Source organism: Triturus cristatus, chromosome 8 (assembly GCF_964204655.1).
Source record: "Triturus cristatus chromosome 8, aTriCri1.1, whole genome shotgun sequence".
NCBI classification, from domain to species: Eukaryota; Metazoa; Chordata; class Amphibia; order Caudata; family Salamandridae; genus Triturus; species Triturus cristatus.
In genome coordinates, this window is record NC_140591.1 from 1,277,586,217 (window position 1) to 1,277,605,741 (window position 19,525).

General features: G+C 42.7%; 1 protein-coding gene across 1 annotated transcript in view; it reads right to left on the bottom strand.

Moving 5' to 3' along the window:
• The window catches only part of C8H3orf52 (chromosome 8 C3orf52 homolog), a 162,497-nt gene that overhangs the window by 18,449 nt on the left and 124,523 nt on the right, over positions 1-19,525 (bottom strand). The window contains exon 4 of the mRNA XM_085623003.1: positions 17,322-17,449. Coding sequence (XP_085479129.1) covers positions 17,322-17,449 — 128 coding nt within the window. The remainder of the gene's footprint in view (positions 1-17,321; positions 17,450-19,525) is intronic.

The window sequence follows — 19,525 nt, forward strand, 5'->3', positions numbered from 1 at the left end:
AAACTGACCTGTATTGAACTGTTTCTAATGTCTACTTTCAACAAATATCTAAGAGGTTTTTGATGTGTTTAATTTTTCACTAGAGGTTTTATTTATATTTTTTGTGTTTCCAAACATGCTCACCCTTTCATATAAAAGAGCTACACGCCAAGGTTTTAAGTGTTTTGTGGGAAAGGTGATGGTGTGACTTTGTATGATATGGTATAATGTACCCTATGGTGTACATGATAAGGATATTGCAAGTCATCTTGGAGTTCCATAGCCTCATAAAGGAACTCAGCCTTCAGCCATATTCCTCTATATGGTTATGGAACTCCTCTGTGACTTGCACTATCCTTATATTGAACAAGTGTGGGATTCTGTAATCTGTAAGGGGGAGGATGTGGTGCAGCGGAAAGAGCTGCTGACTCAGGAGCTGGAGATCAGTGCTCGAGTCTCGGCGTCGGCACAACATCATGTGATTCTGAGCATTTCACTTAATCTCCCAATGCGCATGGACAGCACCTGGATATCCTCATGGGTAATAAACTGCGCTATATAAATCTACAAATTTACTAATCCCTGTATAAATGGCAGTCTATAATTTCTTTCTAATTGGCGACTTGTGACACACCCAGTTGTGGGTTGTAAAGAAACAATGCAGGAACTCAACTATTAAAAGCGATTTTAGTTGAGTTTTGACATCACAATGCCTGTGGTCAGAGCCAGCAGCCAAGGTTCAAGGCAAGTCAGACCACAGAGCATAATTGAAGCAGCTGTTTAAAGCAACGAAAAACAAACATTGGTTTTCTTTCTTCTGCTCTGTTTTTCTAGGCTACAATGACAAGCAGAGAGAACATGTTTATGTTTTGCACTCCTTAGATAGTTTGAGAGAAGCGAGAATATTTCTGCATGTTTCCATATATTCCGAGCTACGGCAACTTTCATTAAAAAAAAAACTGGCATGTATTGAACTGCTTCTACTATCTGTTTGCAACAAATATCTAACAGGTTTTTGATGTGTTTAATTTTACACTACAGCTTTTATTTTTATTCTTCATGTTTGCAAACATGCGCACTCTTTCATAGGAAGGAGCTACACAGAAAGGTCTTAAGTGGTTTGTGGAAAAGGTGATGTTGTGACTATGTATTATATGGGATAAAGTACCCCCTAGGTGTACATAGTAAGGATACTGCAAGTCACCTTTGAGTTCTATAACCTTATAAAAGAACTCAACCCTTGGCCTCGTTCCTCTATATGGTTATGGAAGTCCTCAGTGACTTGCAATATCTTTCTGATGAACGACAGGGGGTACTTTAGCCCATATATAATCTGTTTAGGTGGCAGCTATCAGAGCACATAAAATCAGGGAGACAGAAAAAAATTCCAAAAATAAAAAAGGTGCAAATAGTTCAGCAGGAAATTTTGAGAGTGAGAAAAAATGAGCTTCAGACCTAACCTAGCTATACCTGTACAAATCACCATTAAAGATACACCTGCCATTTGTCTTTCAACATGTGGAACAAATACACAATTGATCATTATTGTCCTATTTAATTTAGAGTTACATTTTTAGAAATTGCAAATAGGCACAGATCAAGAAAGAATGGTTCTGGATATGCTGGTGAAACATTACTCTGTCAACTAGTAATGGACATCCTAGACAACAAGAAGGGTGTAGAGTTCAACAACAACTTGGAAGCCATAGGTCTCACACTTTTGGAGAGCTAAACATTAAACCTAGACTGTCACTGGCATATCACAATAGCTAACCTAGCAATGCAAACACACTTGTGACCTGATCACTCAGAGACCATCTGACAGTTTTGTTTGTGGGGCCACCCCTGTGCAACATGACAAAGCCAAGGACTGCCCCATCAATTAATTCACGGACTATTACAAAAAGCAACACCCACACAACAACATCTCAATCAGAACAAAGCTGTAGGATACAACTGTTCTTGCATCTCTTTTCAAATATTTCCATCTCAATACAGTGGTGTAACAAAAGTTGAGGGGGCCCCTCTGCAAGGTATACGGAGGGCCTCCCGCTCCATATGTAATCGGTAGCTCTCAGGCTTGAGTTCTGTGCATCGCGGAGGCTGCAGGGGCCTGTGTTATGCCCCTGTCTCAATATCAAGAAAATCTGACACAAAAAGACTGTAAAAAGGAAATCGAGAGGTGAATAAAATGGCACAATTTAGAATTCGCAGACTATATAAAAGGTCATGCTCTGGAATGCTAGTGATGGCTGTAGGTTCCATTTAGAGTTTGGTGCACAGAGGGCTCGGTCACAAACATAACGGATACCCTTTCAGCCAAATCATTGGTCGGCTCGCTCAATTATGAGTCGGGCAGACTGTCTGTTTTCCGATGGCAATACCCAAAGCTGGTTTCATCATCATAAAACTTACTCCAACTTCCAACAGAGTAGGGTTCATTGGAGTATGGGCATCAAACCACCTGTCGTATTTAGAGCAGATGGTCTCACGTCCTTTTATCCCTGTTCATCACTGCCAGGTTTATCTACAAACAGTAAAAAATGAATGACCTCTGCACCCTGAGAGAAGACTCCTAGGGTGTGAGTATAGGAGTTTTTCATTTTTTTTCCATAAACAAACTTCTGCTTTGGGGGTTGTTTGTGAAAACTAAATCATTTGGGTTACGGCTACCTAAAAGATGGCAGCCATGCACTAAACGTTTAGCACCTTCACAGAAGCTGCTGTGCAGTCTGCTCCTTCGAATGCACAGAAGTCGCCACCGGGCTGGCAGTGACCTCTAAATATAGCAGTTCTCTGTCCATCAGGGTGACGGACGTACCATCCTCTTCCGCACTGATGGACAGAGGTAAAACTGCAATACTATAAGCAGGCCATTTTTTACTATCAGTAGCCGGAAACATCAGAAAAAAGTTCAGGGAGGTAGTATAGAGCCCTAAGTAAAAATACACTTTTAATGGCAATTACATCAACAAAGAAAAAAACACAACATTTTTAACTACTTTCTACATACCAATCCTGATGCCTTAAACGTGTACTTGGCTGATAACCTCTAAGTATGTTAATATTACATGTAAGACATATTATATCCAGTGCTTGGATCTCCTAGGGAACACATGATGAGGGAACCCAAATAGTGTGAAACACATGCATATACAGGCACTGCAAATGCTCACTGGGCATTAGGAAACGTTCTGGTATCTTTTTCTTTGCAAACAAAATCACAATATAGTGTATACCCTAATCCAAAGTCTACGATAGGCACCCTATTTGTATTTGACATGCATTGATACAAATAACACAAGAATATTAATAATGGTTTGGTATTTTACAGTTATTATTATTAAAATTAGTAGTAGTAGTAGTAGAAGCAATAGTAGTATTTATGTACTGTACAACATGAAGTGATTTGTCTCTAGGCTTAATTGCATATCTTTTATGATTTGCTAAAGACTATATAGAGACTATTGTAGTATTAGGGGTTGGGACCTGTTTCAAACAAGTGGTTCGGTGCATCAGAATCTACTCTAGATTTAGGGAATTACTTGCATACTGTGACCTTTTTCTAGGGTATGCACTTTGCATCCCATGTAGTTTCAGAGGCCCCATTTTTAAATTGTGTGTGCAGTATTTATTTGTGAGTGTATTAAAGTTCTTTTCCTTTTCATTTTGCATCAAAAACCATTGTCTGGGCAATGATTTATTGAGTGTTATTTGATGCATTGAGGACTTCTGAGATTCTAGACCACAGCACCTCCATAAGTCATCCTTAGACAGCTCTCCCTCACTACCTTGAGAGTCAAGTCCTGAAAGGAGGACTTGATCTCCAGTTTCAGGTTCTGCAATACAGAAGCCCCAGTACACCAGAAGCAGAATACCCCAATTGACCTATATGTTCACTGGGTTCCTGTTAACCAGGTTCCCAGTGCCTGTGCTCTTTCCAAAAACTGCACCTTTGTATCTTGTGCTTGCATGGCAATTCTATTTTTTGTGTTACCTTTATGTGGACTGCATCCCATTCTGGGGTTTTCTGCTGGTGACAGCACTTTCTAACATGTATAAAAAACTCACAAAGTCATACTCAGGGCTGAAGAAGCTTGTTCCAAGACGTAACACTGGTATGTGCATCTACTTCTGCCTTGGCATGACAATAAGCACTGGTAGCTGCAAATACATTTCATCTGTTTTGGAGCCTGCCTGGTGTCTGTGTTTTCTTAGAGTCACTCTGAGGAGGGTTGGAAGGTTTATTTCTTTAACAGATGGTGTCAGAAGATGTGTGCATTGAATGAATGCCACTCGTGGGTAAGTAAAGCCGAATACCTTGGTTTGAACATATTATTAGTAAAACAGGGAATTAAATGGCATTTAAACTAAACAGGAGACTGAAGAGGGAATTGTGACTTTTCTCTGTATCAATATATTGATTGTAAGTGGCTGAGGCTTTCGGAGCCTCTTAAATCCACTGCAGGAGAGCCTGATTTGAGAATAATTTATGACCCCAGAAGCAGGGGGAATGAAGAACAAAACCCTCCAAGAGTGTAACGTGGGAAGCATGCACTATCAGCTGGCGCGAAACACAAGGACATGATTTTCAAATGTGCACAGCTCTGTCATGGATCAATAGCTGTATTTAAATTATATTTTGATCTTTAAGAGTAATGTCCAGCTATGTTTCCTTGAAAATGTGTATTTGAATTAAATGAAAAATTGTGAATTGCTGCATTAGAGTAAAAATAGTGTTTTATGTGGTGTCTCTGAGTGGTCCACAGTTGTTTTTTCTTTTTTTCCACTCTCCCTATCCACTACCTCCCAACTTTTTCCTTGCAGGAGACACATTTGTTTATCTTATATGTTGTAAAATTGTGAGTGAAGGGCACAATGAGCAACGGCATGTCTGAAGGAACTATGGAGGTGGTAAGGCCTTGCATGATGGAAAAGGCACATAAATTGTGACTCTCATTAGAGAAGGATTTTAAATTACCATCATATAGCACTGCAGCTCAGGTTGTAAAACATACGAATTGTTTAGAATATATAACAACTTTTTGCACGCTAGTCTGAAAGGGAATGAAGGGTGGTGGCCTAGATTTGGGTCTCTTGAGATAGATGATATTAAACACTTGACAGAGACTACACACTTACGGGGTGACCCATCATGGGATTCACACTATGTAAAAGATTGCTTACAGCGGTGGCTTTCAATTGCTAAAAATAAAGCTCTCCTTTCAAAAAAGAAAAGCTAGGGGAATGCCTCAACTAAGTACAGAGACTGTTCTGCAATAGCAGTGGTGAACTGTAAGTGCAAACACCCTAATAAAAAGGAACTAGAACTAGCAAAGGATTGTCCCACAACTAATAGCCAATTTTTATTAGAATTAAGTAACTATGTGCAAACGGAACATCATTTTTTTGTCTCTATGGCTACAGTGTGAGTTTTCATCAGCTGAAGTAGACAGGGTTAAAGCAATACCAAATGTCACTACTTCTAGAAGGGCTGCTGCTCTGCTGTGTATTTGGACACACTGTCAAGTGAATATTTACATAAATAAGTTAAAGAAACTGTTTATCACCTCCAAGCAACAAGGCCTTTATGCCAAACTGGGGGAAGGAGCAGACAGTGAGCAAATAACTAGTAGCACATCGACTGAGGAGGAAATGTTGTTGTTTACTGTAAAAGAATGCAAAAGACAGAGAGTGTATGCAAATCGTGAATTTAATTCCTGGGTCACAGGGAGAGACAACAATGAGAACAGTCACCCAATATTGGGACAAAGCATCCATTCTGCAGGGCCTGTTCTGCCTCCACCTCATTTCTCAGCCCCTCCTCCAGCAACTTCAATTTACCCAATACTTTCAGGCCCCTGCATACACTGTGAACGAAATAACACGGAGGATGACCCCCTGCACCCAGTCAAAACAGTACGCAACATGGGTGTCTTGGTTGATGAAGATCTTCAAATGCTGTCACAGGCTAATAAAACAATCTGAGTGTGCTTTGCCTTGCTAAAAGCACTTCGGCAGATTTTACCACTTATACCCAGTGAGGCTAGACCCCTGGTGGTGAGGAGCATAATTCTGTGCAGACTGGACTATTGCAACTCCTTGTATTTGGGTGCTCCACAATACATCTTGCAGGGGCTGCAAAGAGTCCAGTCTATAGCAGCTAAGCTGGCACTTAATAGGCAGCGCAGCTCCTCCACCACCATGGCTCTGAGGGACCTCCATTGGCTGCCCATTAGGGACAGAGTTAGTTTTAGTCCCTATGCATGGTATACAGAGCGTTGCATAGCACAGGCCCTCTATCCATGCAGGAGAGATTCACCTGGTACAAGCCTACTAGACACCTTTTCTCTTCTAGCGTAAATCTGGCAACAACTATCAGATTTAAGAAATCCAGGATGGGAGGTAGGGCCTTTGGAACAGCAGCAACACGCCTCTGGAATGAGCTAACCCAGAGCATAAGACAAGCTAACTCTTTGTTAGGTTTCAGAAAAAGTCTGAAGACCTGGCTATTTCCCAGGAATGAGAGTAATGCTCCTTGCTAACATTCAGGCCCGCTTCTGTTGACTCCATCAGTCTAGGTTTAAAGCGCCAGGATACCCGTAGGGTGACAGTCAGCTCTATATAAGTGTGTAATACAATACAATACACTACAACACACACAAGCAGGTACTGGCTCCAAAACAAAGCTTATCACTTGTCCCCTATTTCCATATATCCCTGGAAGGTGATTTAACCAGGGTATCTGACATGCCAACTAGCCCCAAAGATGGCAGTTTTAGAACTGGAAATAGCTATCACAATGCCTTCTTTACAATGCATGCGATTACAACGCGGTCGTTACAATGACCGCGTTGTTACATCGCAGTACCATTACAACGCAAGTTGTTACAACGACTTGCTCTAGGGGGCGCTCTAAACTAAGGCATAGTATAATTTACTATTCCAACACCTTCCCTACTGTTGCATACACTGGAGTTGGAATAGTAAATTGTGCTATTCCTAAGTCCAGCGCGCCCCCTAGAGCAAGTCGTTGTAAAAACTTGCGTGTTAATGGTACTGAGATGTAACAACGTGGTTGTTGTAATGAACGTGCTGTAATCGCATGCTTTGTAAAAGGTTATATTCTTTAACAGCACCAATCCTGAATGGGCACCTATCAGTTGGAGGGGACATGCCACATGCTTTTGAAACACCAGACCAAACTTCCACTTTTTGCCTGAGGGAGGATTTGGGGCTGAGTGCAGAAGAGTAAAACAACGAGGAGGAACGCAAGCTGTTGGCACACCTGAGGATGGAGGCAGATGAGTTTCAAGAAGAAGTTAACATTGATAGGGAGGAAATACAATGCTCCATGACTAAGCTCCAGCATAAGATAGATAAGAGGGAACAGCTGATACATACACGGTCACGCACAATGGCACTAAAGGGAAAGGGTGAGAAGTCGTTTACTGATGAAATACTATTGAACACTAAAATAACTGCACCAAAAATAGAGTTGGGGGAGACAGTCATGTTAAAGTCATGGACCCCCTTGTAGGCAACTCAGATGACTGAGGACATGCCTGACTCGCTTTCTGCCAGTGTGAAATATTATGAATGGCTTCATGAAATATGCATTGCCTTTAGCCCCCTCCCTCGAGATGTAGAAATGTTATTAAAAATAGCACATGGTAGCAGATGGTCTTTGGTAAGAAGGGCGTTCCAAATTCACAGGAAAGTGACTGAACAATACTGACTAATAATATGGATGTCACAGAAAATAGATTGATAAATTGGCTAGAGTCTATCAGGGACACAATTAATGGCCTAGCTATCAAACTTTGTGATTTTTCTCAAGTCATGGCCACGTTGCAGAAGTGAGGGGAGTTAGTGGCTGATTACATCTTAAGGTACAATGAAGCATGGGATAACAGTGCAGGGGTACCGTGCACACCAGAGGCAGATAAGGTATTAGCTACCGAGACACTTATAATGGATTGTTAACTTCTGTGGCCTATAGTTGTAAACTGCGCCACCCTGATTGGTCTACTAAAGGATATCAAGAGTTGTGCACCCTTCTCATAATCAGGGAAAGAGATGGACTTTTCAGGGTAAGGAAGGACACCACTAAAAATGACAAAGGAATGATGTTGCAGCAAGTACAAAAGAGAGGAGGAGCCAGAGGGAATGTACTATCAGGGGGTACAGCATAGACAGGATATTAGACAAGGATACCAGAGAAGAGGCAAGAGGAGGGATCAGTGTTATGCTTGCCGGAGGTACAGGCACTGGGGACAAAATTGTGAAAGTAATAGAGGCAGAAGATACTGGAATGAGAGAAGTGAACAGTATGATGTAAATTATAGAAACAACAGGAATGACAGGTATGACAGAAATGAGGTCTAGCCATCAGCATCACCCATGCTCAGAGACCTCAAACAGACTCAGCCCACCCTTAGGAATTCTTTGCAGGAGCACCATGGATCAGCATAGGACCACGTGGAGAGAGATGGGACAAACTGCAGAAACGAGAGCCCAGTACTTTATGATGAAGGTATCAGTACACCTGAGGGGAATCCCATGTTTCCAAATAAGGTAGGAGGTAAAGATATTGATTTCCTAATAGACAGTGGTGCAACCCATCAGCTGTAAGAAAAAAGTTGAGTCCTAGTAGTGGTGAAACAGTCATTACTTATAGCACTAAATGGAATGATGATGCATGATAAACTGTCAGAACCCCTACCAGTTTCTGTTGATGACTTCACACTGACCCTTCAGTTTCTCCTGTCACCAGATGCACCCATCAATTTGCTGGGGAGAGACCTCCTCTGTAAAACTGCATGCAACATTATATTTTTCACAAAATTGGGTTTACTTACAAGTACCTGAGGACAGGTTAGAATTGGCTAGTAAGGCACTTACTACTTGCAAATAAAGGATTCTGTGTTATGTGCACCGCCTGTCTTGTCTCTCTCCCCAACCAACACATCACCAATGGACTCTGTTACACAGAGATGTTTATGACAACGTGTTTCAAGAACTTTTTAAATACAGCTGTGACATTGAGAGTGACCTGGTCACTCATTTAGTGCAGTTGACATTAGTACCTGGGCCTGCACACTGTACTGCAGCATTTTTCAAAGGGTCAATGCCTGAATGGTACACCTACATATTAGACAAACATTTCTACTGGACAATGGAGTTGTTCGAGCACACATTACATGTAGGAAAAGAAGGGTTTGCAGTAAGCATTTAGCTGGGACCACAGGAAGAGAGGTTATTTCAAGTGCCATCTTCTGAACCAAAGGTGCTGTTGAGTACAAGATGTGTGACTGTTTGGGAATAGAGTGGAAACTGCATGCCCCTTACCACCCCCAAAGTTCAGGCCAGGTGGAGAGAATGAACTCCACAATAAAAATGAAATTAGCAAAGACAACTGATGCAACACGCCTGAAATGGCCTGTTGTACTCTTTTAGTGCTGCATGCCATAAGAGGGACACCGTCTAGAACAACTATCTTGTTCCCCCATGAGGTACTGATGGGGCGTAATATGTCCGTTGGATTTAGGTTGCCTCTCACAGCATCCCAACCTGGGGACATGTTCATGGTCATGGTGAGAAAAATAAAAGATGTTTCTCTTAGTTCTAGGTGGAATGGACCCCACATCATGCTCCTGGTTACGCGGACAGTGGCAAAGGTGCAGGAACTTCTGGAGTGTCTGCATGGAACACAATGCAGAGCTGCCCCAACAACGCCTGAGGCAGAGTACCTATAACGGATGAGCACCGGCCACCCGTGGAGCAGCGCGACATAACGGGCTAGAGGGAGACAGACCAGACCATTCTGAAGAACAATGCTGAGGGCCTATCATCAATTGTCACAGGAACGGTGACACCAAAAGATGCTGTTGAGTAAAGCATGCAATGCAGTCTCGATAAAAGGTGATGGTCTGCACCTGCTGAAAAATAGACTGAAGAGGACACCGCAGGGCATGTCCGTGAAACCGCCCCGAACAAGATGACTACGGACCAGGAGGAGAAGCAGATGACAGCACACTGCAAGCATTTTTATTACTGATTCTTAGAGAAAGAACCCTGGAACACTGAGACAGAAAGACACGCCGTAACTTTCAAGAAAATGCATCGCATAGTGCAAACAATATTTTCTAGTACCTTACCTATGTGTGTGCTACCTGTATTGCAACAACCTGCTGACCATCCCCTCATTACAGTACATGAGAAAGTAGCCCAGGCTTTAGGTCTTGAAAATTGCTGGATTTGTAGAGAGTTATCCAGAAATCCCAGCGACCCATTTGGCCCATATGAGACACCTGTGCCTAAACAAAATTATGTGCAAGGAAAAAGACGCATCATGTACAATGTAGGGATTGTGGCAAAGGAAGGATTGGATGGTACCCATGTTGTACCATACTGCCAAATATTCAAGCGTTTCATCAACAGTGGACAATCATGCCAAGGAAAATGCATCTCCTGTATGTATAAAGCTTTATGTTTCAGGTTGTAACCCAGCTTCCCGATATGTAGGACATTTAAAAGGTAGCAAATGTCCTAACATATTGGAATTTGATGATACCACAGGTAATTGGAATATAAGGAACAGACAGTAAGTAGGAACTGGATAGCTAAGGTACAAGGGAAACAAGTGAACTACACTTTACAATACTGGAAGATCACTGTAGATGGAGAGACACTGTTAATGACACCTTCTATACGATCCATTAATTGAGCAAACTAACGATTATGCTAGTGCATCAAATGTGAGTTCTAAAATATAAGAATATTCCTTATGGTCAGCTCGCTGCTCATATATGGCACTGTGGGCAAATGTTATGCTTATAAATTCTGCATGGAATGATTTCAAATGGTGTGATCAATTTCAAAGCACTTTTCCTGAAGAGGCAGGCCTTCCTCTTAGTAAATATCACACATTGGACGCACAGTTACAGGGCGGTATGTATTTTATTTGTAGCACTAAAGCATACAAGGTGCTTCCACGGCACTGGGAAGGGATGTGTGCTATTTCTTATCTTACACCAAATATTTCAGTTGTGCTGCATATTGCAGCCCAAGAGCCATTTCATTTGGGAAGTTTCGCTCATAGATATAAAAGAAATATACATGCACCTATTCTGGAGGCTAGACAAGGTCTATTCTTTGAGCTAATGTGTATATTAATTCCTGAATATGGGGTATATGATTTAGAATTGGCACTTTTTTTCAGTAGGTACCTCAGAGGTGTCCCCTGAAAACCTACCAACCCACTAATGTGTGCCTGAATGGTCTACACCAGCCTGCCACCTCTAGACATGTTTCTGAACCCCTAAGGTGGGAACCTTTTGCTCTTGTGAGTCAGAAACAAAGCCTGCACTGGGTGGAGGTGCTTCACTTCTACCCTCAAGCGGGAACAGCATTGAAAGGTGATGAGCCTCAATCACTTTCCATCCTTTGCTATGCTGACCAGGGCCTCCCTAGCTAGTGAAAATGCCCGCCCCCCCTGACCAAGCCCCAATTTTTGACAGCAATGTTGGTTAGAAAATTAGTAAGCAGGAGAGATGTATCCCCTCTCAGCCAGGACTACCCCTAAGATGTCCTAAGCTTAAGTGACCCCCCCCCCTTTGAAAATCCTCCATGTTGTTTTGGAGGACTCTTGCCAATAGGATTAGGAGTGGACATACAAAAGGGTGTGGTCACCCTAGAGATAAGTAGTCCATTGGCTACTACCTTCCAGGCCCTGTATCATCCCTAAAGTGAGTATTTAGGGGCACCCCTGAACCTTAATCCTTAGTTACTGATGACCTAGGAAGGAAGAGAACAAAGAAGAGCTGTGCAGCAGAGGAAGACTGAAGACACCCACTGACTTGGCCCCAGTCCTGCCGGTCTGTCTGCAGCCCTTGAAGACCTAGCGAAAACCGACGACACATCCCACAGCCCAGCAGCCTCCAAAAACCTCTGGAAGGGCTGCTGCCTTCAACAAAGACCAGAACTCCCAACAACAGTGTCCATGTTCAACAAGAAACTCCAAGAAATGCCTCTGTGACTTGTGACCCTGCTTTCTGATCCACCAGTGCACCCAACGCCTCCAGCCAGAGTCCAAGTGGGCCACTGGTCCCAGCGAGGTTCCCCTGTGATCCAGAGTCCGACTCCACAGTGGGCTAACCCCTCCTGGACTCCACGATGATGTCCGCAGCCTCAACACGAAGGACTCCCTAACCGCGACCGGCTCCAGTAAGGCTTTTCCGACATCCAAGCAGACCCCTGCACCCGCAGTCCCCAGGGCTTGGGGAGCCCTACCAATGGTGCCCAGGTGACCCTCAACTTCTGAACTTACCTGCCCAGCCACCGGTTCCCTTCATACCATTTCCTGGTCCGAGTCTGCAGCCTTTGTTCAAGACCATCATCCTCTATTGATTTGTTTTGGGTGCCCGACGCTAAGTTGGCACTCTGCAAACGGCTGCCTCTGTGCCAATGAGGGTGCATGTTTGGTGCTACCTTGTGCCCCCCCCCCAGTGCTTGTCTTAACTACCGGAGGTTGAACTCCAACCCCACTTTACATTCATATAATTGGCACTACTTTGAGTGACCCCTTCTCCATTGGTAAACATTGGGCGCCCAACTCCGAATTTGACCTCCGCACCTAGCCATCCCAGTGCCGCTGGGAGTGCAAACTTGGTGCTTACTTGAACCTTGCCCTACGTTGACCTAAAACCCGGAAGACTGGGTTTGTGAGTAAAGTACTTACCTGTGAAAATGCATTCTTGTTTTCCTCCCATAGGATAACATTGCTCATTTGAAATATTGCACGAAGTGTATATTTTTCTTGATCTGTGAAGTATTGCTATTTCTAAAAACTGTATCTATCTTGCTGAACTGAAGTCCTGCACTAAGTATTCATTTGCTGCATTGAAAAGTATCGCCAGTTTGAAAACTGTACTTGCCTGCAACTAAGTTTCTTTGGTTCTAGTAATAAAAGTAACAATGTACTATTGTTATAAACCATTGGTCTCAGATTTAGTCATTGAGTGTGTGAAATCACTTCTTGCCTGAGTGTGCACAACACGTGCTTAACACAGCCCTCTGATAAGCCTAACTGCTTGCCCACACTGCCACAAAAGAGAACATTAGTATTATCTACTTTAGCCTTTGTAAAGCCTCTTGGGATTTTTTTTTGGACTCTGTGCACACTATACCTTACTTTTGTAAAGTATATACAGAGCCAGCTTCCTACAATATTTTTTTGTGTTATTCCTGCATTCGGCCACATTGTCCTTCGCATAAAATTATACAGCAATGCATTTGTGTATGTACACATGTAAATCGAATGCACGGTTGTGTAAATAATGGACTCAAGTGATTAGATCTTTGAGTACAATGTAGCCACACATGCCCCTTTCAACACCACCACTTGGTTTTTCTTTTTTATAATTTCTTGTCCAATTTACCTATCATCATTGGGTGTCTTTACCTTCTATTGTACAGGTACTGTGATTTTACAATACTATTAGTACCAATGGTGGTGACTGTGATGAAACTTTGTCATGATTCCCCATGTTACACTGGTAGGCCATGAAGCAACTCCCTCAGACTTATAGACAGTGGCTTTCTTTAGAACTAAGTTTTTGGCAAAATGTCAGTTTGCTTGGGTGCTGGCCTACTTTTGTTATTGATCAACCCCCAATTTCACTTCCTAGTCTGTATTTTTCAGACTCTCAATGCTGTCTTCTTTCATGTTCCTTCAGGAAAGTCTATATTTCTTGGATCGTATTTTCAGTATTGTTTTCAGAAATGTTGCTAAAATGCCTATTCATTTTTTTGTCTGAATCTGCCAGGAGGTCTTGATTTTACAAAGGGGCCAGATTCTAAACAATTTATTTGTGTAGAATTTCTAATGATAAAGCAAGTATTTGTAATCAACAAGTACATAGAGAAGCACTGTGTTTTGGACAACCCCTGTCGTTAACACAACAGACAAACTTCTAGATAAATGGAGGTCTGAAGCCCTACACATGACTCTTTTTCCACCAACTTGTTCCTGCACACTCCACACATTTTTGATACTCCGGGGCAGATTTATCAAGAATTCACACAACGCAATGCAGCTAGCCACCTTGCTGTGCTGTGTGAAAGTTCAGGAATACGCTGTATTTAACATTAAATACCGCATTCCTGTCCTTTCCTTGCGCTGGCGCACAATGTTCTGCCTCACGCTAATGCAGGCTCCCTTGCAGGATTGTTTTTGTGCAGGAAGGGGCACCTTCCTGCACAAAAACAATCCTCTCAGGCATTTTCCTCTTACTTTGTGTGCTGCAGAATGCAGCTCACTTACAAAGAGTAAAGAGGTAGCATTTTGACACATTCCCAGGTCGATCAGTAATGGTAAATCTGGGAATGCGCCATAATCAGTGAGTGAATGCGTGGGAACACGCACGCTGCACCCATGGAATGCCTCCCTGGGGCAGAGGAATGCAACAGAGTGATTTGCTTTAAATTACTCTAGCATTATCAAGCCACTCATGGCCATGCACGGTGGCCTTGAATGGCTTGATAAATCTGACATAGTTGCATCGCCCTTGCGCCCCCTTGAGTGGGTCAAGGGTGAGGCAACTCAATAATGAATATGCCTATCCGTTTACTTCTAACCAGCATCATTCTTGCACAGAATCTCCTTTTTCTCTATAAAAACTAAGAATAGCTGGGCTGGCACCACCCAACATGAAGATATGGCAACATTTTTAGGGATGCTTATAATAACAGATGCAAGCTCTATAAGCTCACTGACTGACAAGAAAGTGGTCCATGCTACTGAAGTTTTCAGTCAAAAAACAATTTCAGTGAATTTATTATGGTAGTGTAACTGTGTAGTGTTATTGGAGGTATGGCATTACCACTACTAGTAATACTGCCAAACATAATAATAATCGGAGCCTATCATTTCATCCTATTGGCATCATCATTCAGCAGCTTGACAAATGACCCTTAGCAGAAAATATTATCAGGCTGAAATATTTGTGAAATGAAGGGACAGTAAAAACGATGCTGCATCCAAAAACACTGAGCACCTGAATGACTGCTAACCACACACACCATATAGATCAGGTAGGAGCAGTTCATTTTGTTTTTTGAAATTGTGGGGGATTTACTGGAGGTAACACGGGGGCTAGTTGGCCTCCAGGGACCCTCAAGGGGCAAGAGGACTCCATCCCCCAAATAGTAGTGCACCAGGAGGCATGTTTTTCAGGGTGGTGGAGAAACGGGGCATGGCCTCTGATGACCTCTCAGCAATCCCACTGTGTGGGGCTTACTGGAGGTAACAAGTGAACTAGTTGGCCCCTAAAGACCCTCACTAGTGAAGGGAACTTCATCTACCAACCAAGAGCGTGTGTATTTAAATGTAGGCGCGCGGTCTTGCTATCGAGACACTGATGAAGATCTATTCGAAACGCGTCTGTCTTGCTATTTTGATTTCTGCCGAAAAACCAATGAAATAAAAGAATAATCGATACGGAACCCCTCCTATGAGTGCTTAACTCTGTGTGACTAACGAGAGTTTTGGGAGCTGCAATATATATATATATATATATATATATATATATATATATATATATTACCTACTGGCGGTCGCCAGTTGGTAGTTATAGTTAGGACCTGGTTTCCATAGGAAAAGCGTTTTTTGTTTTCCCAATAACTTTGGTGCCGGTTGACGAATCTTCGTGGAATTTTCAAAACTATTGACCCGCTCCGGTCAGCTCTTGTCTTAAAAGTTCGGGGTGATTCGTCAAGCGGGGGCCGAGAAAAAAGAGGGGTCCCAAAACACGTTTTCCCCATGTAATTTTCCATCGAAAACTTTAGACAAAGCTACAGCCCGAACTGTTGAACGGAATTACACCAAATTTGGCAAAAATGTAGGTCTTGGTTCAGAAAGAACCCTTTTTGTTAAATGGTGTAAATTCGTTCAGTAGTTCCTGAGAAATGTAAAAAAGAAAACGTTTCGATATCTATGGCCGCGGTGGATTCGTGGACCCTCCCGACCACGAGCTTCATTCTAATTCGCGGCCAACACTCCAAACCAGGACGTGTTGGCAGCCATCTTGTGACTCGGTACAACGGAGGCACAAGAAAACAGTAGAAAAAACATTACAAAACAAGAAAAGTGGGCAGGGTAGAAACACCCTGACCCCCCTAGGACCACCACCTCCCGGGGCTTTGCAATGGTAGGGAGGGGGGCCACGCGGTCCCCCTCCTGGAGCCCTTTATGGCCCTGTGGACCTCCACCCCCCAGAGCCGGCTCCGGCAGTGTCCCGGGGTGCCCACCCCCAGGACACTGCTGTTTGCTATTGCAGGATGGAGGCCGTGTGGCTCCCGCCCTGTCATAGCAAACACGGGTTTGGATTTTGGAAGCGAGAGCAGGCTTCCTGCTCTCACTTCCAAAATCCAAAGCAGATTGCTTTTCCACAAGGCGAGCTGTATGTCAGCAGCTCCCCTTGTGGAAAAGCAATGCCGGCTCCCACAGGAGGCGGGGAGCCGGCGGGACCGTGAGGAAATTGGGGCTCCCCCCATGGTCCCCAACGGAGAGGCCAGGACTGGGAGATGGAGTCCCCGGGGTCATCAGTGATGTTATCAGTGATGTCACTGACCATGTCATGATTGATGTAATATGTGACATCATCAGTAGTGCATTGCGGGTGCGCGAGTTATAGTTAGCTGAACGAACTATAACAGGGGAATTTCTATGGTTTTCTATAAGAGAAATGTCCAACTAACTATAACGTCCCTGAAACCTATGGTTTTTTCAGTGAATTTCTAAGGTTTTTTAAATGCTAATTTCTAACTATAACGTGTCTGAAACCTATGTTTTTTTCAGTGAATATATATATATATATATATATATATATATATATATATATATATATATACACACACACACACACACACACACACAAACACATACACTGTATTTATATGCTTCATAGTGGTACAAGTTTGGCCAGCGGGCCTAACAGATAGATCCCTCACAGAGTTGTTATGCAGGTAGTCAGCCATTTTGCAGTAAAACTGAACTGTTTCCAGCCCAGCTTTTCCTTATGGTACATTCATCTGAAGAGCTGCATATAAAGTGGAGTACGTTTCAAGAAATGCATGAATTGTTTTTTACAATGATGACTAAAAATGAATGACGCATTAAGCCCATAATGCCAAGGGTGTAAAAAACATGAATTACACCTGCTAGTTATTAGCTGTTTTGTTGGTGTGCACGCTACATTCTGGTACTTGGAAAGCTGGTGTATTACACGTTTTACATCGGTAGTAGAAAAGGAGTAAAATGTAACCATATGAAGACTTACCCTTTCCGTAAGCTGTTCAGAGAGCGCTTCTGAACTGGTGCACTGATCACTGATTTTGAGTGTCCCAGTATAATACTGTGAGCTTCCATTTATTAATGATTCATACCCATCGTCATCTGAATAAATTGCTGCAATTAAAGAAGACACTTGTAATTATAGTGCACAGTATGTATCACCAGGCTTCAGTGAGAGAGAGTGCACAAGATAAAACGAAGGGACTGGTCCTCAAAGAATCCCAGAGCCCGATTTCAAGTGCAAAAGGTACAAAGGGCCAAACGTACATTTATCTGTGCAGAATTTGCATGATCAGCCTGCAACATAAGACAAGGTATCATGCTGTGGTATCTGGTTCTCAGTGCTATGTATCTTTCCTGCTTCTCTGCCTTGCTGCTCAGCCAGTGTGAATGTGCTTTGGAATGCTGGTGTGCATGGTGAGGTAATGGAATGTTGGGATGCCTGGTTGTGGAGTGTCAGTTGGGAGTATGGGCTGAGCAGCAAGGGAGCTGCTCCTGGTGGGGCTCATTCTATCTACTTATCTACATCTGGAGCTAGATCAATAAACCTTCATCATCTATCCACATCTCGGCTACTGGACTTATTTACTATTATTACACATGTCCATTAGCAGCTTGCCTATGAACACCTTTCACATGACGAGTTGGCCCATGTGCATGTTACTAGAAGTGAGTTGTCGTTTTGCTAGCTAGCATTGATTTTGCCCCTGTAAGCAAGCTGGCATTGAGTATCAGTTAGACAACAATATTATTCACGGAGGGATGAGGGGTGCGGGCACTATCATAAGATCGTTGCCATCACTCACTTTGAGGGGTTCCATGCACAGGACTTTCGCCAAGGGTCAAATGGCGTTCGTGTAGTTGACAGTGCTGGGTATTGATTTTATTTTATTTATTTAAAAAGCGTTGACTAATGCCTGAAGGTGTCTATGCGCTAAAACCTGATACGAAAGATGATAGATTAGAAAAAGAGAAAACAGGAAATGCCTGTTACCATTATAGACAATGACTACAGGATAAAAAGCCAGGTCTTGAGGGCCTTCCTAAATGGAAACAATTCAGAAAAGTTTTTCAAGTGGGTGGGTAGGGTATTCCACAGGTAAGACGTGGAGGTAACAAAACTCATGGGAACGCCGGTTCTTGATCTCATCTGATTATCTACAAGAACCTACTCAGGTCGCCAGGATCTTTTTACTTGCAGAATAGCGTAGAGGGAAGAAACACAATTATCAAATCGTATTTACCGCAATTTGACATTTCAGAAAGGAAGACTCATAATCTGGGAGGTTGACCTTTTATTATCAGCAAAAACATCTGAATATATAGGCACCTCAATACAAGGCACAAAAGATAAATGGGGACTAATACAAATGCTAGTCTACGAAGTATCCGCATACGACTAAAGATAAACAGGATTACAGCTTCCAAAAGCATCAAGTACCCTATGGCAATTGTGATATCGAAGTTTAAAGTCATGAATCAAATCATTACTGTCCCTACTCTATTCTAAGGTGACATCCCTACTCAACATTCCCTTCCAGGTGAGGATCGTATAAAAGGTGTCAGCAGTGAAACTTCCTAAGAAGTCTTCACCATATGAGAGCTCGATCTATAATGCTCCTTCCAGTCCCTCTCCTAAGTCTTGTCTGCTCAACCCACGGGGCTCTGTCCCTAATACAAAACCCCAAAAAGCTGTACACGCCCTTCAGCACACCCCTTCAGGCAGCTTCTTCCTCCAGTAGATTTCCATTTGGATCCTTTCATCTTCCTTTCCATGAATTCGACCTTGGGTCCCAGGCCTTTTCTGTACCAGGAGTTGCAACTTTACATTCCAATCCACTCCCTTCCTGTCTACTCCTTCTGTCTCCATTCCATTTGAACAAAGACTTATTCTAACTAACGAGCTACATGGCCTTGTACCTGCAGCCAAACGCTGAACAGAAAAAACCCCTAACATCATGAGGTTTCACAATTCACTGCAATTTAAGCTTTGCTAAAATCCTGTCGTCCTAATAAAACATGGCTAAAATAAACGAAGGCCTTCACTTTACATACATGGTTAGGCCTCAAACTAAACATAGTAAGATTACTAATTCAATTTATTCGTCTCATTTTAGTAAGAGAACTACCTTTTTCATTCTTCTAATATGACCTAATTTCTCTTAATGCATGACATTATTATACTAAGCA